Genomic DNA, 24,886 nt, shown 5'->3' on the forward strand with positions numbered 1-24,886 from the left:
GGAATTTCGAAATATGTATACTCTAATACAAAGCACACTAAGAACTACAAACGTCGTATCAACTCAACTCGCACTCTGTCTCTTACTCTATGTAGCACCGTTTATATACCTGTTAGTTAGACGTTCTAGAAACATCTAGAGAGCTAAGATAACTACCTAGTACCGGAACTAACTGGTTATAGCTACTACGTGTCAATGTTCCGGAAGTTTCCAGAACACCTCCCCCTTTAGTCTTGAACTCGATCTTATGAAGGTGGACAAGACGTCAGCAATTCCAAACCTTCTTTGGTTTACGAATCCTTGTAGATCGTCGAGGGTTGCCCGGTCCATATTGAGGTGCGCTTGGTTGACATTCCTGGCTGTTGGTTTCAACATCTGGTTGAAGGGTTGGTGAAGGCACGTGTATAAGATCCCCTGGGTCTGTACCTGGATCTGTGTCTTCTTCTACACCATAGCGTGGTCTCAGCTGTTCGATGTGCCGCCGCCAGATTGGCCCTCGTGGGTGTACTTTCACGTTCACGCTTCGTGAGCCGTGCACTCGAATTACTGTAGCTGGAACCCATCTTGGATCGCTGGTGCGACGTGGTCCACAGTAGAGAGCGTAGCACGGTCTACCCACTTGATAGTAATTATTGTTAACCTTGTGAACAGCGTTCTGGAACTCCTTCGCCTGTGACTTCGTGGCTTCCCTAGCCTGACGACCTTGTGCCTCATGAGCAGGTGATGGCACCAATGTGTCGATTTTGGCTCTGATCAACCTGTTGTTGAGCAGCTCACTGGGAGAGTAGCCACTTGGTAATGGTGATCGCCGGTATTGCATAAGGAACTCCTGGAGAGCTTCCCTGGGTGGTTTACTGGACTTCTTGAGGGAATTTTTGAACGTTTGTACTAGCCTCTCAGCGGCACCGTTGGTGGCTGGGTGATATGGTGCGCCAGTCAAATGAACAATTCCTCTCTCTTGGCACCAAGTCTTGAATTCTTGTGACGTGAAGCTAGTAGCATTGTCAGACACAAGAGCATGAGGATATCCAAAATGTGCGAAATCTTCCTCAAGTAATCGTGTTGTTGACTTGGTAGAAGTTGAGCTGGTGGGGTGAATACACGGGTACTTGGAATATGAATCCACAACGACAAGCCAATTGTGTCCCATAAAATCAATGGCATGATCAACGTGTACTCTACTCCACGGCTTTTCCGGTAACATCCACGGGTGATTTGCTGCTTTTGCAGGCTTGTTCTGGTGTTCGGCACAAGCTGTGCACCGATGGCAAGTGTCTTGAATATCGGCATCGATTCTTGGCCAATAGACTGCTGTCCGAGCAAGTTGCTTCATTCGTTGCATACCAAAATGTCCTTCGTGTAGGATTTTTAGCACTTCCGGTTGTAGACTTCGCGGTATCACTACGCGATTTCCATACATTAGGCATCCGTTGATAGTGGTCAGTGAGTTTTCCTTTGTCTTGAAATCCTTGAGTAAGTCTGAAACTTGTTTTGGCCACCCTTCTCTAACGTATCTCAAAACTTCGGTTATGACTGGATCCTTGGCGGTCTCCTTTCGAAGTTTGTTCTGGTCGCCGGAATTGATCTGAGTGCTGATAGTGTTGATGAGACATACCGTGTTGATGTCACTATCGCTTTCCTTTCTGTCAAAGTTGGGGTCGGATTCTGCCGGTAGGCGACTCAGGGCATCCGCATTGCCATGCTTTGACGTTTCACGATACTCGATTGTGTAGTCGTATTGACTGAGCATAAGAGCCCATCTTGCTAATCGATTGGCAGCAATGACTGGTGTTGCTTGTGAGGACCAAACATAGCAAGAAGAGGTCTGTGGTCTGTCACGAGAATGAAGTGTCTTCCATAAAGAAATTGATGAAACTTGTGTAGAGCGAAAATGATGGACAAAGCTTCTTTCTGAATTTGTGAGTACTTCTTCTGTGCTGAGGAAAGAGTTTTGGACGCGTTGGCGATTGGTCGCTCGCTCCCATCTGGATATCGATGAAACAACACAGCACCAATTCCAACATCTGACGCGTCACAAGAAATACCGATAGGACAGGATGGGTTGAAATGAGCCAGAACCGTGTCCGTGTTCAGCATTGCCTTCAGGTCATTGAATGCTGTTTGTTCTGTAGTAGTCCATTTCCATCGAACGTCCTTCCTAGTGAGTCGTGTCAAAGGTTCTGCTGCCGTCGCTAGATTAGGCAGAAACTTGCGGTAGAATTGAATCGATCCGAGAAATGACTTTAGTGTGGCAACGTCTTTTGGTGGCGGCATCTGCATTACCGCGTCCACCTTTGGTCCCTTGGCAAGGCCTTGTAGCGAAAGCGTATGGCCTAAGTATGTGATTCGCGACTGAGCAAAAGCACATTTTTCAAGTCTGCATCTGAGTCCCTTGTCATTGAGTCTTTTGAGTAGCCCTCGGAGATTGTGCAAGTGATCTTCTGCATTTCTCCCGCTGACGAGTATGTCGTCCAGATATACTGCTACTCCTGAGAGATCACTGGTGAGCTGTTCCATGATCTCCTGAAAATATCCTGGTGCAGAACTGATACCGTAGGGTAGGCGTTTTTGCAAGAGCACTCCTTTGTGCGTGCTGAGAGCAAGTCGTTTTTGACTTTCTGGACCAAGTGGAATTTGGTTGTAGGCATCGGCTAAGTCAATCTTTGAGAAATAGTAACCACCGCCCAATCTGTGCATGAGATCTTCAGGAAGCGGCAGCGGGTGCCGATGTGTCTCCAGCTGCGGATTTACTGTTACAGAGTAATCTCCACACACTCTGATGCTTCCTTGCGGGTGACTAGCTGATGGTGACTTCCTTACTGGAACGACTGGTGTTCCGTAATCATTAAACTGCACACGTTTCCATAAGCCCCTGTCAATACCCTTGTTGTAGGCTAGAGACAGGTCGTCCAGTAGTGCAAATGGCACTGTGCGCGGTTTGCAGAAAACTGGTTTGGCGTCTGACTTGAATTTCACCTCCAACTGAAAGTCTTTGAGGCATCCAAGCTCGTTTTTCCAAAGATCAGGAAACTCTTGTGTGAGTTGCTGACATGCTTTTTGGAGAGATGTGTGATCTGAGACTGTACACACAGATGTGTTCTGTGCGGTCTCGCGAATGAGGCTGTCTAGTATGCTGATATCGCAATCCAATAATGTTTGCAGTCCAATGAGATTGAGGTTCAATTTCGTAACTGTAAATTCCAGTTGTTTTTTGAGAACCTCCTTGTCTTCCCCTGTCAGTAGAGAAGATTCTACGCATGTAGTACCCAGAATTGGTATGTTGTGTCCTGATGCTGAACGATATTCTTCTGTAGTCGGTTGGATTGGTGGCTTACCAATCGCTTTCCATCGTGCCAAAGATATAAAGTTCATTCTGGCACCGGTGTCTACCAGGTATGAGTGTTGCTTCCCGTTCTGAGAGATTTGTATTTGCAACTGAGGAATATCCTGGCTGCGTACCGTATTGGCTGAAGTGATGCATCTTACTTTCTTGGTCTGTTTGCTTCGACAGGCAGCTTCGATGTGTCCCTTCTTTTTGCAGAAATGGCACTCTGCATCCCTGTGACGACACTTGTCTCTAGGGTGATCCTTCTTTCCACAACTAGCACATGGCTTGTGGTCTGTTGAAGTGGAAAGCGCCTGTTTTGAGTGTGGCTTAGGCGTCGATAGTCGAGATTTGCTGGTGATTTTGTGAACAGGAACGTTATCCGGTTTGGCATACACTTGAGCTTTCGCGGTCTTGGCTGCTTCCTCTACTTCCGTTGCGATCTGAACCACATTCTGAAACGTGAGATCCTCCTCCTTAGTTTTGAAGGCAGCTTTTAGCACAGCTTCATTGTTAATTGCACACAAGAAACAACTGCGCATAGCTTCATCTAGGGGGTCTTTTATTGATGGGAAATCGCAAGTTGTAGCCATCTGACGTACTCTGGCAGCGAGTTCGTGAGGGGTTTCTCCTGGTTTTCGTTTGATCTCGCTCCAGAAGCGAAAACGTTCTCTCACCACAAATCGTTTGGGATCAAAATGTTGGGACATGAACTCCTGTATTTGGTTCATAGACAGTTTATTGGCTGACGTAGGTGGAGTCAGTTGTGATGTATAATTGTCAATTAGTTTGAAGACGTCACTGGATTGATTGGTTAGAAAGACCAATGCTAGCTTTTCCTCTGGTAAAGAGTTTGCCTCAGTGAAAGTCTGAAACCTTGACCAATAGTCTCTCCATAGTTCGGACGTTGAGTCAAACGGTTGAAACTTCTGATCAGGACGATGTACAGTGGAGTGGCTTTTTTTGAGTTGACGTTCCAGAATGTCAATCTGCCGCATGTGTATCTCTCGTTGTTGTTCCATTTCCTCCTTGTGCTGCTGTTGCGTCAAGCGGATTTGTTCCTGAAGAACTGAAACGAGTTGCTGTATCTCTGCAGACATTGTTTTCCTCGTCGCCAGCAAAATCCTGTTGTGTTCTTGAGACAATAGGAATTTCGAAATATGTATACTCTAATACAAAGCACACTAAGAACTACAAACGTCGTATCAACTCAACTCGCACTCTGTCTCTTACTCTATGTAGCACCGTTTATATACCTGTTAGTTAGACGTTCTAGAAACATCTAGAGAGCTAAGATAACTACCTAGTACCGGAACTAACTGGTTATAGCTACTACGTGTCAATGTTCCGGAAGTTTCCAGAACATAATGCTAGAGATGGATCGTCTTGTACGTCTCCTATAGCTGCATAGGAAATCAACGATTAATTAATTCGGTATTAATCCTCTACGAATAGAAGCCTCACTCGTAGCCTCGTACCCAGGCCCTCTTGCGCGCCCGGAGAAGAGGGCCTGGTACACGTTGTATTCGCATGCGCGCATAAATTAGAAGGAAATCGTGGTAATGCCTGCACGCATGCGGAATCGACGTTGTTTAGAATCTCAAGCCGATAATGTCGCGCGCAATGAGACCTAATTTGGCAAATGGTGGATGAAGGCAGAGCTTCTGGTTTTGATATGGCTTTGCACTACGCTCTAGGCAAGCTTAATTAGGCTGTATAATGTAGAGCTGAAGGAGCAGCAGCGTGTTGTCGTAAAGCACACCTACAACGGAAACGATCGCGACGTGTTCCAATTCGTCTGGCTTCCTACAGGATACGGTAAATCGCTGTGCTATCAACATAGACCGTTTATGGTTGACTGTAAGTTAGGGAAATGTGGTGAAGAAGATTGTGGATAGGTCGTACGCGTACGCGTCATTGTCGTGTCACAGCGCTGGCAGATCTGTTGTGGAAGAGCGTCTGTCATAGAGATAGAAATCCCCAAAATAAGCTGAAACTTCTTCTGCAGTCCTTTCCGGTACGCAAACACTGTAGACAACCTGACAGACTGCAGTACGAGTAGACATGGCGGAAAGACAAACGCGACACTCCAAACAACTGCCATAATAAACAAGGTCAATAGTTTAGTTCTGGGTCTAGATTTAGGGCTTCATCACTACTCACACAGAAGCTGTCGATTGCGCGCGACATTATCGGCTCGAGATTCTAAACAACGTCGATTCCGCATGCGTGCATTCATTACCACGATATTCTTCTAATTTATGCGCGCATGCGAATACAACGTGTACCAGGCCCTCTTCTCCGGGCGCGCAAGAGGGCCTGGGTACGAGGCTACCTCACTCGTAGCCTCGAACTTCCAGACCAGCGTGCGCGAAACGCGAGTCTGGACCAAGTCGGTACTAAAATGATTTCGGAAATAGCCTTCTAAGCCAATCAGCTCCTCATAACCGGAATGTCGGTTGTAAATTCTGATTGGTTTAGCAGTAATTGGTTATGCTAAGTTCACTAGTGCTGATTGCGCTCGTGTGAAACCTGCGTGGGCGGCTAAGTGCACGCCAGAGCAGTGATGAAGACTCTGATGCACGCACACATTTTAGTTTTAGTTTCAGCTTCAGTTGTTTGATATTTTCAAGCTTGCGGTGACAGGACATGCACAGCAGCGTCGCTAGACCATCACCTTTGACAACTGGTCGAGCGGTAGTCTCGCCAGTCGAGCGGTTAGACTAGCTAGCGATCTGCCAAAGAATCAAAAAGTCGTCGTTTCATGCCGTCTACCAAGATATCGCCGCAAACACTGCAGACGTCTCTTCTTTGTTCATGAGATTTCATGGCATTTACAAATGATATGTTGATCTAGGTAAAACGATTCTACGCTGTTAGGCTACCATTTAGCATCGCTGTTGATAAATACTTCCGAAATCATTTTAGTATGGACTTGGTCCAGACTAGAGTCGCGCGCTCTCTGGTCTGGAAATTCGAGGCTACCTCACTCGATGCATGTTCTTCAATCGATCGTATTACTACTAGTAGTGACCGGATCCAGAAAAATGCAAGCCAATGTGTAGTCTTGCAATTCTGAGAGTCAGCGTTCCCTACGAATCTTTCTTGCAAGACGACTTCGATCGTTCATCAGTCCTCTATAGCTAGAACATATTGCTCTCTTGAAGATTTTGGATAACATGTTGGTCGCGCGCAACATTGCATGCATATGCATAGTCCATAGCACACCCAATTCTCTAAACGTCATAGTACCGGCACATAGGTGTATGAACCGGGAGCACCGGGGGGGAACGTCCCCCTCAACTTTTACAGCCAAGTTACTGTTGATATTTAGATAAAGGATGACAGACGAAGAAATTGATAGCTGACATGGCATACAATATTACTGCACTAAGACTATTGGGTTTCTGTTTCTTGCTGTGTAGCATGCTTAAACGTGATTAATTACTACATCTACCCTTGTTGTGCAGATCGCTCCCTCTTATAGGCAAAAGTGTCCCCCTCAATCAAATCTAGGTATGGTATACAACGCAAACTCCATTATCCGGGCAAATTTCTCTCCGCTGGAATGCATGTGTCTTTCTCGTGCTTCTCGTGTGACATCTTTCGTCATGGAAACCAATGAGCACTCAATCTACTTAAAAGAGAAAAAGGTATATGACGATTGCGCAGAAAAATAAGTCCTTGGACAACTGTACGCTTGTTCACTACTTGGCTGACTCAGTGTACTAGGACTGAGCATCAAGGGAGTCACAACACCTTACCGGACAAGTTGGTTTTCGCCAATAATCAGGTTGCTACTGTAAACTCTCACTGATGACGTCACACAAACTAGTGCATGTTTGTTAATTCTATTTCAATAAATACGAAAATTAGTTTCAGTACGATTGCGTAAGGTCTAAACAATATCTAATAGAACCAAACAGCCAAACAGCACTGAGAGAATTGTCTACTTTCAAATAATGATTGTTAGCAGTTTCTAGAGGTTGCATACGCAATACATAGCTGGACTACCTGATTGCATCAGTTAGGACGGGATGAGCAGCACTTAAATGGTTATTTACAGTGTGCAAATTTGTCAGCTATACTAACCGTACTGAATAAATACATGAAACGTGTACGCTATTGTCAAGAGCGCTTGCTACATAGTGGAAACTGCCATTATACACCCGCAAACTGTTTGACCGATCTATAGCGTATTGATCTCAACGTGCCATGATGTAGCCAATTGCTATGATGTTTACCTCACCGTTGTCTGGAGAGCAGCACGGCGCGTAGTTTCCAGCTCTATTGTTTACATAGAGTGATCCAAAACCAAGATAAGAGTCTGGAGAGTTGCAGTCGTTCTGTTCGTTAGTAATAAGTCCCAGACGAACAATTGCTACGCCAACGTCAGCTCGTGCGTTGAAACCTTCCTACAAACAAAAGCGAGTGCGAAATATTGTAGACTAGATCACTGACCCATTCTTCGTACGGGCAGATTAGTTAGATTAGTTGTTAGTTAATTCATTAATTTATCGTTGGTCTAACTGCTTCAGACTAGCTGCTTCAGGTCCAATTCAAAAGTGAGTAAAGGCTGCGTGCGACACGTCGATGATGACATCACGAACGTCAGTAACGCGTATGCGTATCTCAGCCGTTCCCCGTATGTTGCTCTGAAGCGGAAACGCGCATACTGCACTATAAGGAGACAAAACAAACTCCTGGATAATTTGTAACCCCGTATATAGAATATGTTGCTCTTATTTATCGACGTCGTCGATAATAAACGACACTGTCTGTGCGTACCGTCCGACGTCAGGAATAGGCTTTTTAAATTTAGTGGAGACCGCTGCGCCGTTCTAGAGAAATTTGCGAGCGAGTGGAGGCGGGTTCGATCGGCAATCAATTAATTAATTAAAAGACATCACGAACTACAGAGAAGGCCACCGCACAGCTACAGGGCACACAGCACCGAGAACAGCAGCAGTTGCTATTCCACAGCAAGAAAAGACTGTTTGCCAAAGGAGGATCGCAGAAGCGCAGCGGTTTGCGAGCGCACAGGGAAGAAACTTTTGTGTGACGTCACGATCTACCGATAAACACCAGCGCAAAGCGAAGCACAGGGCAGCGGCCACCGGGAAGGACACCAATCGATCTGGTTGTCCATCCTGTACATGCGTATATGCATATGCATGGTGTTTAGTCCTTTGCTCTAGATAAGGGTTTAGCACTTAGAAAAAAGGCCTAATCTACATTTGCACGTGCATGTTTTTCCACCAACAACAAGGCGTCTAAAAGTGAACCCTACGTACGATCGCGCGCGTTACTCCACCAAGTGAGGCGAAGATGGCCTAGCGTCGAGGCTACCTGAGTGACTTGTAACATTTGGCTTGTTCCGGTGTCTCTGCATAGATAGTGGTTCTGCAGTCTGACAGCTTGAATTTTCGGTGTGCGTGGCTGAGCGGTGTTGTTGCAGCTATACAATCAATAGTGTCGTCTTCAACAGAAATTTGGCGCTCCACGGGAATTTGCGAAGGGGAACGTGCATCGTCTACGACAGCGCATCTGTTTGTTGGATGAAGCGGCTGACCAGTAAGTATACGTACGCAAGGCTGGACATTTGTTGACACGCCTGCATCTCGCGAAAAGGGCGTGGCTGGCGAGACCTACACCGAAAAGGTTTAGCACTGGTACTAAGTGCTTCCATATTCATTTGCAATTGTTCTGCATCAGTACAGTACTATCTGACGCGCAAGCGCTTGAACGATATCCGAGCAAGAAGACATGCATGAATGCTAGTGATGAGTTTACAAAATGTGAAGCACAAACGCATGGTTGCATTCCTGAAAAAATGCTTACCCCATTGCAATTTTCTTGCAGGGACGACGTTGGCAGTAAACTTCTCCACTTACTCTCACCAATACTCGTGTTTCTGTACTGTCCATCAGCAATAAGACTGTAGAGAGATGATGCGCTGTACCTGAAGGTGATCCACCTGATTGTTCCACCTACTTTCATTCCTAGACGAAGTTCAGTAGATGGTAGTGTCCAATACGAAGCTAATTTCGTTTCTTTGTCATCCAAATCCAAGTTATTTGATTGGAATGTATTCTTGTTAGACCACAAGTCGTTGTTATAGTCAAACGTTTGCTTATTTCCATCTATTTTCATTATCAAAGTCCAACCTTCACTCGCATCACAGAATACCTGTTGCAGACACAAAGTTAACATCAATGAAACAAGCTTGCATCTAATAAAATATGACTTGAAATGGTGGATCGTTAAAAGACGGTCTGATCCAATATTGTCCATTGCGAAAAAATGAATTCTGCTCGAGAGCTATCTGCTTACAGGTTGGCACAGGCAACAAAGATGAACTACCAGGTACCGGCAATGGCAATAGAGTCAACCAGTGGCTGGTGTTACAGTACTCGATTTCGTTTTCTTGTTCGTTATATGTCATCATTCCTGATTACATGCACAATGTTGCAACAAATATTGTTTATAAGCGTGTACCTTGTAATCAATATCAAAGTGTTCCACACTCTACCTTTTGTGCTATTGGAACATGCAACAGAGAAACACCGCGAACTTACTTCGTACTTTTCGTTCTTAACGTCTCCAAGACGAGTAACTGCTGCCGTCAGACTCTAAAATACAGAACGAATACAATTACAAGTGAAGCAGTTGAACGTCAATATCACGTCCAAAGTCTGTTTTCATACAGAATTGCTTTCTTGGAGTTTCTTAACGGTCGCTCGCAATTCTAGCGAAACATTCTATAAAAGCATAAATATAACATTAAGAGAGAGGGAGGAGGGAGGAAGGTGAGAAGGGAGAGAGGAAAGAAGAAGAGAAGGAAGGAAGGAAAGGGGAGAAGGAAGGAAGGGAGAGCAGAGAGGGAGGAAGGAAGAACAGGGAGGAAGTGAGGAAGGAAAAAGGAAAAAAGGGAGGGATGGAGGAAGGGGAGAAAGGGAAGAAGAGAGAGAGAAAGGGGAGAAGTCAGGAAGGAAGGGCAGCAGGAATGGAGGAATGGGTAGCAGGGAGGGAGGAATGGGGAAAAGGGGAGAGAGGGGAATGGGAGAGAGGAAAAGAGGGAGAGGGGAAGGGACGAGAGAGGGAGACAAAATTCGAAGCTAATTAGAAACGCAATCATGCACGAACAAACCTGCAAGAAAACGATATGTCTATTTTGTGTTTGTAGCTGACGTTTAACGTCTTCTACTTGTTGCGAAAGAATCTGTTGAGTAAATAATAATTAATGCCGATGTTTAGCTTCGAATTTTACAGCTATAACAAACATCATTATATTCAGTATTATTAATTCATTATTGTTTACGACGAGTTACTGTTTCTGTCGAATCCTGAAACGAAATATCGTACCCGCGTGTCTGATACATAATACAAACATGTTCAACTCACTTTCAAAGTGTCATTTTGTTCAGAATTATGTAGTTGAACTTGTTCCACCTTCTCTTTCAATTCCAGTGAATTATTCTAAACATCCATAAAATAATGACGAGGAAATGAACTAGACGCTATAATGCTACGATTGAACTGACCTGCATGTCATTGGATTGTTCAATTTGTTTCTGTAGTTGATCTCTTAGCAGTTCTAGTTCATGTCGCAAATTCTGTCGTAGTCGTGAATCGGTTTCACACGCACACAAAACCTCAAACATGCACACACACGCAACCGCAAAGGCACGCACAGGACACAGACAGCCACACATGCAGACAGACACACAGATAGACAGACAGACAGATAGATAGACAGACAGACAGACAGACAGATAGATAGACAGACAGACAGACAGACAGACAGACAGACAGACAAACAGACAGACAGACAGACAGACAGACAGACAGACAAACAGACAGACGGCCTAGTTCTCTTAGAAGTTGCTGATTTTTAGCGTGGACTGTAATAATGTCTTGTATAAGAAATATATGTATTGACAGACAGACATGACAGACAGACAGACAGACAAGACAGACAGACAAACAAAGGCAGACAGACAGGCAGACAGACATATACTATATTCTCATAGACAAACAAACAGACACCATGTTTGTACATGCATGCATACATGAATATTAGCTAACTATTGAGCTTTGGTTAAGAAGCATATTGTTTGTTTGGAGGTCAACGGAGATTTCTTGCAATTCCAAGTTTGCCGTCTAGAACGTTAATTTCAATTTAGCCTTACAATATTTCTTAAAGTGCGTAGTTGTAAACCTCCAACTTGATTCTTTCTTCTCTTTCATTCTTCAATTCACTTTTCAAATCAATGACTTCCAACTTTATTTCCTGCCATAAAATTATCAGTAGCTTATACACGACAAAGTTATATATATATATTTAATTCAATAATTAATTTACCAATATGCTGAAGAACTTGTAATTAGATTAGCTGCTAGTGACGTGTTAAGAATTCAGGTCAAAATCGAATTGACCTCTTGATGTGGATTGATCACAATGCAATGGCGCTTGCCTCAAAAGTGGTTCTAGATGTGGGCACAACGTTTGCGGTCAGATCTCGATCCAGTTGTTGACAGTGTGGACAGGGCCAAGGTAATTGCACTATGTGCGTAAACAAACCGTTTAACTAGGCCAAACCTAGTAGTGCGAAATGGATCAATATATATATATATATATATATATATATATATATATATATATATATATATATATATATATATGGCTATGGCTGCAATGGCATTGTTTTGTTGTTTGACAACACGGATCTGCTGCTACTTACTCCTCCGCTTCCTTTCCGCATGCATGTGTAATTGGCCATGCCTATGTCCGCAAGCTAAAAGTCTGACTTCTCCCTCAGTAATTCCTACAGACAAGCTAAACACTTCAATTTACAGCTTATGGTCATGCGGTTTTTTGGGTGTGCATTACAGATGAACTTCTGTCAAACTTACGCAAAATTCTTTATGTAGCTACTGTAGCCAACAGACAGCCTTCAATTGAAAGACTAACTCACCCCCTAGGCTAACTACTAATTGCTCATTGGATATATAAACGCTGCCCACACAAGCTTCCGTGGGAGAGCACTCTAGTTCACCTCGCTGGAGTACAGGAGTTTGGGTGAGTGAAGATAAAGAAACGCCGTAGACATTCACACACACAACCGGACTAGGTTGTGGAGATAATTAGAGAAACGCACCCTCTATCTCTATACACCTTGTCCACAAGCTTTCGGCGTACCCCGCCTACGCTGACGTGTTCCAGATATCCGGATTTTCGCACGCATATCATAAACGTCTCAGTTCTTCGAACAAACGGTAGCGTTGGCAGTCGAAATACTTGACATTTCAGAAAAAACAACGATATTTATGACCTTGCAATACTAGAGATAGACAATCCATGCACATGCACTCATGCAAGCACACATCTAGGCATGCGTAGTACCTTCACCGTCACTTGCAATTCAGAAACCTTGAACGAAATGCACTCTTCTAGATTACGAGTGTGCGACATTTTGTGTTTGCTTTTACCGTTCGAAAGAGTGTATTTATGAGGCAGTCTTCGTTGTGGGCGTCCGTGTTTTTGAAAAACACTCCCGCTAGCAGCTAGAACAGAGACAACGCAATATATTCAGTGAGCTGAACCGGCCGCCATTCAAGTGCTAACGCCTGCTTACCCCCACGAACAAACAAAAAAGAAAACCGCAATCAGACATGTCTGTCACTGTTATGCCGCCCTAAGATATGTAAGATTGTACTTGTAGCGTCCGCTAAGTAGGCGTAGTCACAAGAAAGTTAGCGCACGGTAACTCAATAAGCCGTACATGCGCAGTCGTACGATTTAAATCAATACCTACTATAAAAAGCTGCATTGGGACCAAAAGTGCGTTTAGTAATAGTCTCATTTTCGAGTGTCGAATTGCATGTAGCTAGCAAACATGGGAACGGGATGCAAACCCCCAATAGCTCAAGTTGCGTGCAAGACAATGCAGCTATCTAGTTGCTGGAACAATGACGGATATAGCCTAGATTCGTGGTCAACAGCGACTACAGTCGTGGGGGAGCGCTAATTAGTTGCCAATGTTCTTGTTCAGGTTGCTCTGCATTGGACATAGGGCATTACCTGCACGTCTGTGAAGAGGACCCACTACTAAGCAGGCGTGTTGTGCTGACTGTTGGTTGGCAGTGAGGACATTATGTCAACTAGATCCGGATCTGTAGCAAACAGCTGTCTAAACAAACTCGTGTGATCTCACCAACGGATTCTAGTCAACACTGGAAACGACGGCGCATTCCGAACTAGCTAGATGCAGGGTAAACGTCGAAACACATCTCTCAAGTCACGGAATACAACACAAAGCGAGCAATCTACCAAACAACCTACTGGAAGATCAGTTTACACGGTTCATTACGTGTTCGCTGGATGATACGCAATGTGACACTCGAAAATGAGACGCTAAACGAATTTTTGGTCCCACCGCAGCCTTTTATAGTAGTAGTTGATTTAAATCGAACTAATGGCCCTACTAAGGGCCTACTGTCTGTTCCCCATAAGCGTGAACTCGGAAGTGAGTAATGAAGTAAAGGTCACGCAAGGTGTGCTCATTAGAGCACTAGGAGCTGCTCCAGTTGGACCATGTTATACCAACTATCTTTAATGGTTCCAGTTGCTGATCCATTGATCTTACAAGATAATTGGATAATAGCCATTGCTCCACCCGTTTGTGTTTGATATGCACAAGTATCATCCTTCCGTTTCGTTTGCTGGAAAGGCTTAGATAATTTGATAAACAGAAATGCCAGACCTAGCGGTTTCTAACGATACCGAGATCATCGCGAAAGTCCACTAGACAGCAGAGAGATCGATGATTTTCAACGTTCACACTTATGGGGAACAGACAGTAGTTAGGTAGTAGTTGAACACTAAACGCTGAGGACTTGCCAAATAATCTTAGTCAGGGAAACTTCTGAGTATCGAGCAACTTGACCTCGAACAATTGTGCACTAAAACTCAGCATGGTGTAGAAGACCATGCGTAGGGGACCGGTCATTATTAGGTGTCTGGGGGAGGCGGGAGGGGCTAGCAAATTTGCTGTTGGCCCATACGTTGAAATTTAGTGATTGGAAGGGGTCACAAAGCAGGGTCATCTTCTGATAGGGAATCAATTTTTCAGTTTTTTTATCTGTATAGTTAGCTAAAAATTTAGGCCAGGACATACCTTTATTTCTAGGGGCTTTGCACACTTGCATTGCTGAAAGCGGCAGTTCTTGTTTTAGCTGTTTTGTCAGCGGGTTGAATAGAAATGGCCAACTTTACGCCGCACTTGAACCCTGAGTGAAACAGACTACTTTTCTTGCATACCCACTCTGCTAGACTGCACGTACACTGCATGTATGCACATACGGGTCATTTAAAGTTAACCGACAGACAGTGGGGGCCAGAAGTTTTTAGCAGGCAGGGGTCACATATCAAACTATGTGGACCACGGCAAATTTTGCCAGCTATACCCCGGACGCTTAATTAATAATGACCGGCGCCATGACCAACCCCCAAAAAGGAAGTGTATAGGGTAATGCTCGACTAGCAAAAGCCCAATTTTTAAAAAGTGATGCGTTCATGCCACCGTCAGACGGATGACAGTAAATGACAGCCTTGCTTATGTTTGTGTCAACGAAGCGAATGCGCTGCAAATTGCCAAAATAACTTCCGTTTAAAACTCATAGTGTTTCGTATGCATTGAGGCTTCCAGGTGCGGTGCGTAATTTCATTTACTTTACACGGATTTATTTACTTAGTGTTTTCCCTACAATACAATTTTACACGTGTTCGGAAATCATTTACGGAATTTCTAACTAAGCCAGGAGTTCTGCCTGCTCTAGTTGAATGCGGAAGAACTTCATTTGTGTTGTCTATTTCACCTTTGCCGGGGGAACAGCCGGATAGTTATTTTCCTGTCCTGGATGATTCTTCGCAAACCAGACCATGTCATTCGGTGGATGCACTCATTTGCATGGATAGGTCGTCACCTCTCCCTCATTGAGTCAGCTCTCTCGGTTGGTTCCTCGCAGACATGATTCTTAGAACATGGCATTCAGTAGATTAACCTAACCTAGGTCCTTCTACTACTGAAGTAGAACAGTTGCATTCAGGTATGTAATACAGAGTCAAATTGCAGTCTTTTAGGTCCAGTCTATTATTGCACTGCCGGGGGCTTCACATTTCAGGGGCGACACCTTTGCCGGGGGATCGCCCGGATAGCTATTTACCTGTCCCGGATAATTTCTCGCAGATCAGACCATGTCATGCGGTGGCTGCACTCACCTGTGTAGGTCGTCACTTCTCCCTCATTGATTCAGCTCTCCCGGTTGGTTCCTCACAGACCAGGACATGGTGGCATTCAGTACTTAATTATGGTCCTTCTACCACTAAAGTAGAACAATTGCATTCAGGTATCTATCTAGAGAGTCAAATGCAGCCTTACAACTCCAGTCTAGTATTTTAACTGCCGGGGGGAGGGAGGCGGAACGTGCCCATCCTGTATCCGCCCCTGCATTCATAGATACTCTGAAGTAGTTCTCGTTGGTAGAGTCCGACATCTATTTCTTGAGAACCTCCAAACGCTCGGACGGTAGAGGATAGGTGTTGTGTATATCGTGCAAGTGTTGTAATGGATAGTCTAGATCAACTTCCGTATACATACATTTACAGATGCAAGTATGTGTTCTGAGCTAACATATAGGAGTTAAATAGATACACATTTATCTACCGTACGGTAGGGTGTAACAACGTATTTCTGTGTGTTAATTTACAAACGTGTAATGAGAGTCTTGTAAATATAATTATAGGGAAGACCTGCAAAGAGAATTGTTATGGTTTGAAATGGTTACTAACGATAGTCAACCCTAAAATTGCTATTCCATTTTTCTAATTAAGCATGTTTTATAGGCAAAAAACAACTGCTGTCTAAAGGTTCAGTTTTCGTATACATTCAGTACTGTGCACCGTTTCACGATACCATGCATGGTGACAGGAGCGCGAACAGAAAGGAAGGAGGATGTCGTCTGATGCCCAAGCAGATGCAGCTGAGGTGCAGCAACCACCAGAGGAAGCAGGACGCCGTGACTTCCAGCGAGCGAAATCGCTTACAGGAATATTAATTAGTTCTACCTCCAGGATATTCTTTTACGGAACTGGAAGAGTGGACGCAGATGTGGGAAGTCTAGACAAAGCGAGGCTAGACAAAGAACATGCGTGATGCTTAGCGCACAGCTACGTTTTTACCTGTCTAGGAGCAGAGGGGCTGTAGATATAGAAAATCAACAGATCGGTATCGAAACGCCTGAAGACAAAACAAAGATGTAATGGAGCTCATGGATAAGCAATGCAATGGAGAAATGAACATTTCCTACGAGCAATTTTCTTTAATTAATTGACCTGAGAAAGAAATGATTAAAAATTTGAAGAATCCCTTAAAAAGTATCTCTCTGTGTTGAAAGAGTTATGGTATCGTTAAATGGAAGGAGAACTTAGGAAAGACCAGACCGATTGGTATATGCGGAATACAGAATAATGCATTACGGAAACAGCTACTCCAGAAACGAGGTTTGACCCTCAGCCTAGAGACATTCATCGACATGTGCAGAGCAAGTGAGAGCACAATGCCTCAGTTGAAGGTAATGGGCAATGAAGAACGCGTCCACCAAGTCAAGAAGAAAGCAAAAGCAAGCAAAAAGAAGTTGACTAACAAGCAGACAGCACAGGACAAGGCAGGGGCGCAGCGTGACCTCTATATGAAGGCAAAACTTCACAATGCTACAGGAAACGTCCACTTTATTGACACGCCCACTTTCATGTCTTGTAATTGACTGATACGGTAGAATCAGTGGCAGATCCAGACTGGAAAAAAGGGGTGTAGTATATACTGTAAACAGCAGATCCAGACTGGAAAAAGGGTGCATTATATACAGCTTTGGTCCTCACAGTGACACACATATTTACAGTCCACAATTTTTTTGACCACGGCTACAAATGATAGGTCTATAGCCTATGCCACGCTACTTCCCTGGACAAGGACAACGATTGTGATACTCAAGCATGGTCCCAAGTAAAGTCCGGCGTATGGCAAGAAGTGTGCAGAGTGTAGAAAACGGAACCACCATGCAAGAAAATGTCGGCAGAATAACAGGGCTATAGACATAGATATAGACATGTACAGTACAAATGAATCACAGACCAGTCGATCAGACGAGCAGATGATGACTGTAAGTTTACAACCGTAAACAGAGAGTATATACACAGTGACAGATCAGACAGACCCGAGACAACAATGTGCAATCATGCAAGTGCGATTCCAACTTGATGCAGGGGCGTGGTAAAGCAATCAGACAATTCCACTCCTGTCACCATGCATTGTATCGCGAACAGGTGTACACTAGCCTCGCCCCAGACGCAGTGTGGATTACAGCCCCGGATGCGCTGCAATCACCACTACGTCTGGTATGGTACCGCCTTTCTAGGCGGGAGTAAGTATTTAATCAAATTCTTCAGCGGGTGTGATACCAATGTTATTAGCTAGGAACTGAGCTTTCGATTGGACTTTGACGTTGTTCTAGCCTCTGTACTTGTCGATATTGCGATTTTAGGCCGCTGTCAAGCGTTAGTAAAAGATTGCAGCTACTCTAGAGAGTGTAGCGGTGAAATGGAAGATCAGAAATGGCACTTGCAGTGCACCATACGCCTTTGAACGCGTACACAGGTTCTCAGTTGAAGCTGCAATGCGTCATATGCCTCTACTGCAATGCATTGGACTGCTGCCTACGTACCTGCACGCTAATTAGCGAAGATCTCACGCGACAGTCGTTTCCCGCAATCTACTACACCGACAAAGTACACTTGTAACTGACACTAATCATGTCCCTAGGGACATGATTAACGCTGACCGCAAAGGGCGGTACCATACCAAACGTAGTGGTGATGGAAGCGCATTCGGGGCTGCAATCCACACTGCGTCTGGGGCGAGGCTAGGTGTACACATTTATAGTATACGAAAACTGTTAGTAAACAGTCGACTCGCAGCTGTAATACGCTTTTTAATTTTTAAGGGTAAAAATGAAACTTTGATATTAACAACAGACAATTTTCGTATATACTGAGCACGTGTCTACACGGCATGTTCACAATACGTACAGCTGCCTGTGGCATCTCATATTATAACGTATTTTCCTGCATAGAATGGGAGTTAGTTAATCGACAATTTACAGGTAAAATTCCTCTTTGGAAATGCAAGACTGCTCTATAATGTAATTAAAGTTTGTACAAGTTTGCAAAACTACAGCTATCACACTAACTCCAAAAGCAGGCAATACCATGTAGCAGTGAATGTGTCCAGCCTCCTTCTCATGCTTACCATTAGCAGGTGCCAGTACCGCAGCTAATATTTATTTTGGACGCGGTTTGGACTTAGCTGCTGGATCGAAGGTGCTTTGGTGTACGAGGCTAGCGGCGCGATCTTTGATTAGTAGCTAGTGGACATGTCACAACCGCGATTTTGACATAAACGAAGTGCTGTCTTTCTGCCTATCTTTCAAGCAGTAACGTACACCGTTTATTCAAAGGGGGCCTCAGTTTTGAACGTCGTCTGCTGAACGTTGTTTACTCGACACAAATCGACTTCAAATACATTCGACCGCACGTAAAGTGATTTATAATTGCTATTCTTTGCGCTTATACAAATTTCTAATTTTCTTGAAATGTTTTTTGAGGGCACACTAGTAAATGGATTGTGCGTCAATATTTGCACTGTTGCATCCACTGCATACATCAATGTATTGCAAATTTATTTCCGGTGTGCAATTGAATAATACGGAATTAATAATAGGGTACATGCATGCAAAGTACTCAGGCAATTTAATTCTATTTCAAAACTACTGCAAAATACTTATTAACAGATAAACACTATACATTTAATGAGCATAGGATATGTGTGTATACTCAATATTTATTAAATTAACTATTATTTAATTAAGTTGATGGTATCACTCGTGCTGTTGACACTTGTAGGTTATACCTGGGTTATGCCTTTAGCCAATTGACATTTTATTTTGAAGAACATACCATGACATTGGTCGTTATATGGTTGGTGACATGAATGACAGCATATACTTGTGTGTGTGTGTGTGTGTGTGTGTGTGTGTGTGTGTGTGTGTGTGTGTGTGTGTGTGTGTGTGTGTGTGTGTGTGTGTGTGTGTGTGTGTGTGTGTGTGTGTGTGTGTGTGTGTGTGTGTGTGTGTGTGTGTGTGTGTGTGTGTGTGTGCGCGGTGCGATAGCTCAGTTGGTTAGAGAGTCATCTTATGGAGTGTTTACATCCGGGACCTTGAAGGGTGACAAGTTGAGTCACAGTGATGGCGAGCTATGGCATAATTTCCTAAAGCAAGGAACTAACACACATTTGTGTGTGTGTGTGTGTGTGTGTGTGTGTGTGTGTGTGTGTGTGTGTGTGTGTGTGTGTGTGTGTGTGTGTGTGGTGCGATAGCTCAGTTGGTTAGAGAGTCATCTTATGGAGTGTTTACATCCGGGACCTTGAAGGGTGACAAGTTAAGTCACAGTGATGGCGAGCTATGGCAGAATTTCCTAAAGCAAGGAACTAACACACATTTGCTTCTCTCAACTCAGGAGTATAAATTAGTACCTGGTCATTGACTGGAGCCCTAAGCGGCCATCAGGTGTGACGTGACATCAGCCACAAGTCAGTGCTCCTGCGAGTGCCTGGCCTGGCTCCAGGAGTTTGTTAGCGCAGGCCCAGAGTTCCCTGAGTAGCGCACAGGGCCCAGCTTGACAGCTGGGGGCGTGACCTCTGAGAGGCAGCTCCTGACATTTAGTATTTTTTAGGTCCGTGTCCTTGTGTGTGTGTGTGTGTGTGTGTGTGTGTGTGTGTGTGTGTGTGTGTGTGTGTGTGTGTGTGTGTGTGTGTGTGTGTGTGTGTGGCTGTGTGTGTCTGTCTGTCTGTCTGTCTGTCTGTCTTTGCTGTCTATTGTTTATATATGAAAATGCTTTTGTTGTATCTTTTAAAGTTTAAAATCAATAAAACAATCTGCCTTTCCGTCTGTCTGTCTGAGAGCTATTGATCTCTTCCAGGGTTCAATGACACCAACCAATGCTCTGAAATTGTTGCCTACAATCAATGGTCGCAGGCGATACGTACCTGCAACAAATTCTACCGCCACAACAGACTTCAACGCGAGACACATGCCTTGAAGTGTCATGTTCAAATTATTTATTCAAAATTTTTTGCAAAGCGTGCTCGAAAACCATATACAAAATTTCCGTACACGTACACCAATTAAAATTCAATATGTATTAGTATTAGACATATGGACATGCACACAGTGGTTTATTCATATCTTGCATGGTTACAACTGCAACCCTTACTGGTACGGCTATGACCTATGCGGCTATGACCTATGACGTAGAAAAAAGATCTACGCTGCTACGTATATCATATAGGCATTACACAACACAACAGTCAACATAACAGCGACACAACAGTCAACGTAACAGCGAAAGGCAAAAAGTCAGTAATATGAACCTTAGTCAAATAGAGTTTGTTGTCTTCTAGCCCATTTGATGTTGTTTCTTCTACATCATCTGGGGAAGTCTCCAACATGCCAGAGATAGTCTGCATATCTGATGTAAGTGAATCGAAGACTGAATTGTGACTTGGACTTCTCAGGAAAAGCAATCTTTCGATGGATTGCAAACTTTCAATGTCCAACAAACCACAGATCCAACCTGCAGTATGTGAATCGTTGTCCACCGCCAACACTATATAATAAGACAAGACTGTAAATGTTGTACTCTACTGTACTTTCCTGGTGTGCACTGCAGCACACGTGCATTCCTCAAAATAACCGCAAATAGAATAACTTGTTTATGACCCTGATTGTAGGCAACAATGTCAGAGCATTGGTTGGTGTCACTGAACCCTGGAAGAGATCAATAGCTCTCAAGCAGACAGACGGATAGACAGATTGTTTTATTGATTTTAAACTTTAAAAGATACAGCAAAAGCAAATTTTCAAATATAAAAAGTAGACAGCATAGATAGACAGACAGACACACAGACAGACAGATTGTACTTGTTGGCAGCTCTTCTAGGGCTGCTGGACACTCATGTAGTTAGTGTTGCTGTTTTTGCCGTAGCTATGATATATCAAATATATGTATTTTGACAGACAGACAGACAGACAGATAGGAAAGGTAGTGGCTCATGGCTTGAAGTGGTTGCCTCCTCAGAAAAGCTTGCGCTTAACCCCAACGAGTTTTGCTTGGCGGCTCTATTGAGGATGGGTTGCCCAATGCCATTTGGAGGTTGGCTGTCATACTGTGAATGTGGGAAAGTTCTCGACAAAGACGGATACCATCTTCTTAGTTGTAAACATGGAGGAGGCCCTATATGGCAGCATGATTCTGTTGTGAGTGGTCTGAATGGTTGCGTGAAGTAGGTCTGCACCACAGAAAAGAACCAAGAGACAGATAGACTAACAGTGATTGCAGACTCGATATCGTGGTGTTTGACACTGATGAGGGATCGAACATTGACTTACATGTTGCCTTTGCTCTTCCGTGGAGCTCTGAAGTCTTATCAAAATCGGCATGGATTCGCGGATTCAGCAAGGGAGGAGCGAAAGAGGAAGAAATATGCTCAGCTAGCCCTGTCTGGTGGAGGTACTACTAGCCCAACACTTGTCCTGTTCGTCTTTGAACGTTTTGGGAGATGGGGCAAGAAGCAGAAAGATATTTAAATACTCTTGCGTCCAGAGCAAGGGACCGTGAAGAGAAGAAAAACCATTCTGAGTTTGTCTGCTACTGGAGGAAACGTATAGCTGTAATTGTGCATAAAGCTAATGCTGGAGTGATACTAGGAAAATTGAAGAGGATAACAGGAGGTCGGGGAGATGGGGTCATGGGTGAAGATTTGGATGTACAATGTAGCATGCACTAGTTCGTTAATTACATACAGTTTGGTTGTAGTTTATGGTAGTTAATTAAGACTCTTTGCGTTTGATGTAAATGGCATAGGTGGTTTTAGCCTTTTTAAGTTTGAGACAGAGACAAGAATTAGTGTATATTTAGTGTTGTAATTGTGCTTAAAATGTATTGAAATATAAATGAAGATAGACAGACATACACAGTAGACAGTACAGTAGGACGGACAAACAGAATTTAAAGTAGGGCTTTTTGTGCTGGCCATATGTTGTCGACAGAATGATCTTGTGATTCCCAGACTGAATGATCTTGGCTCTATACACAAGTAAATTACTATGCAATATAAAAGCAATCTTAGTGGCTTTCCTCAGTAGCACGTAGCAAAAATGTTGCTCAAGAATTGGCAACCATTTCTAGTTCCATTGATATTAATGAGAGTTGACTCTATCATACTGCATTCTGTCCTAGCCTCGTCCCCAGACTCACGTGAGCCTGGCAGTGTCCGGTTCCCTTATGACACTTTCAGCCTCCCGTGAGTCTGGACTCACCGCGCCTACTTTCACACACTTACTTCACTAAGTGTCACCTCACGTCATAGTCTTGGCACCCCACGTGACTACATAGTACCTACGTCACAAACTCAATTAGCTTACATCTATGTAATGTGTGACCCAGCAGATTGTGTATCACGCCCAAGCTTCCAAACAGTGCATGGTGACTCTCCACGGTGAGTGATTCACCACGTTCACGCTATCCAAATCAAGACGACTTCAGCATGTGGAAAGGTGAGTGTATTCCTAGCTAAGTTATTGTCCTACTCGCGTAGACTGGCGAGCCTGCCAAGTCTAGTTGCAGCGATCTGGACTCCAGATGTAGTTCACTCGTTGTTTGTCCGGACAAAAATGTCTTTTCCCCTAGAATGGCCCTGGAGACTTCAAGTTTACTCTCCCGAAAGTCATCATAATTGAAAACACGGAGAGCGGACTGCAATTCCATGTCAATGTGTCTCTTGTTGCCATAATGCGCGCCCTACTGGCCATTAGAGTCTGTGTACTAGCAAGGGCCGTGCAGATAGGGGATGTGCGACGAAACAACGACTGAACTACACGCGCAGTCCGGATCGCTTTAACTAGACTTGGCAGGCTCGCCTATGGCGTGCGATCTCTGCCAAAACTCCTACAACGCAAACAGACTGCGGTAGTACAACGCAAACAGACTGCAGTAGCACAACGCAAACAGACTGCGGTAGTACAACGCAAACAGACTGCAGTAGCACAACGCAAACAGACTGCTGTAGTACAACGCAAACAGACTGCAGTAGCACAACGCAAACAGACTGCTGTAGTACAACGCAAACAGACTGCAGTAGCACAACTCAAACAGACTGCGGTAGTACAACGCAAACAGACTGCAGTAGTACAACGCAAACAGACTGCAGTAGCACAACGCAAACAGACTGCTGTAGTACAACGCAAACAGACTGCAGTAGCACAACGCAAACAGACTGCTGTAGTACAACGCAAACAGACTGCAGTAGCACAACGCAAACAGACTGCGGTAGTACAACGCAAACAGACTGCAGTAGCACAACGCAAACAGACTGCAGTAGCACAACGCAAACAGACTGCAGTAGCACAACGCAAACAGACTGCGATAGTACAACGCAAACAGACTGCAGTAGCACAACGCAAACAGACTGCTGAATTTCTATTTTAGTAATCTCACCCTGAACAGTAGGCATATTCACTAGATACAGAGCTTGCGGCGCTTACAGAATTTTCTAAGTTTTCCACTACACTTAATTTTATATCGTGAGATGATAGATACCGGCTGGGGCTTCCCCGTCAGATGTTTAGAGGCGTGGTCTAGATGATCCACGCAAATGTCCTCTAGCTAGATAGTTGCTTGAAGTCTTTCCAAATCGACTAGACGTCAACTTTCCAGTGTAGGCTAGACGTTGATCTCGTTGATTATAGATGCCCTAGACGCGTGCCTTCATGCCACGGGCTTCCCTCGCTCATCGCCGCAAGGAATGTCTCACGATTGAGCGTGGCGGTTGACGAGAGCCAGGTGCAAGTGCTTACCAACTTGTTGTGAGAGGTCGGTCGCGTGCCAGTTGAGGCTTTCTCATGAATCTCTTAATTGCATTACATTGCATGCGTGCCAGAGGCGTGGCTAAGCTAGACGCAACTTTCGTCTTTCAATAGAATTGAATATTGAAGTCACCGGCAACCGCCCGCGCGGTGTCATAATGCCGTTTATGAGATATGGCTCGCGCTAGCAGCTGCGGGTAACTTTCTATTTACATTTAGTACGGAGAAAGAAAATTGCATCGGAGGCTCTAATCTAATATTCGTAATTTACGAAAATTGGACGGATGGAAAGATTGAATATATTTGCAAAGTAAACGAATATTGAAATGACAATTGGTCTTCAATCAATTTCTATTTTCAATGTAATGGAATATTGTAAGAGCAAGCAACGCCAGTCAATTTCTAATTTGACATTCAATTTCCAATTTGTTTCAAAAATTAAAAATGGAATGAACGAATTGGCCACACCAATTCAAAATTTAATATTTAATTTTTAAATTAAATTGAATATTGAATTTAACA

At 44.0% G+C, this 24,886-nt stretch overlaps 1 protein-coding gene across 1 annotated transcript; it reads right to left on the minus strand.

Moving 5' to 3' along the window:
• LOC134198132 (uncharacterized protein K02A2.6-like) lies at positions 1 to 1,769 on the minus strand. The gene has a single exon (XM_062667474.1). It carries the CDS (start codon positions 1,748 to 1,750, stop codon positions 266 to 268), a length of 1,485 nt encoding a protein of 494 aa, XP_062523458.1. The 5' UTR covers positions 1,751 to 1,769; the 3' UTR covers positions 1 to 265.
• Positions 1,770 to 24,886: the final 23,117 nt, after the last annotated feature.

This window comes from Corticium candelabrum, chromosome 2 (genome assembly GCF_963422355.1).
Source record: "Corticium candelabrum chromosome 2, ooCorCand1.1, whole genome shotgun sequence".
In the NCBI taxonomy this organism is placed as follows: domain Eukaryota; kingdom Metazoa; phylum Porifera; class Homoscleromorpha; order Homosclerophorida; family Plakinidae; genus Corticium; species Corticium candelabrum.

Coding starts and splice junctions, on each gene's coding strand:
- LOC134198132 (XM_062667474.1), bottom strand. CDS start 1,750: ATGCTCAGTCAATACGACTACACAATCGAGTATCGTGAAACGTCAAAG.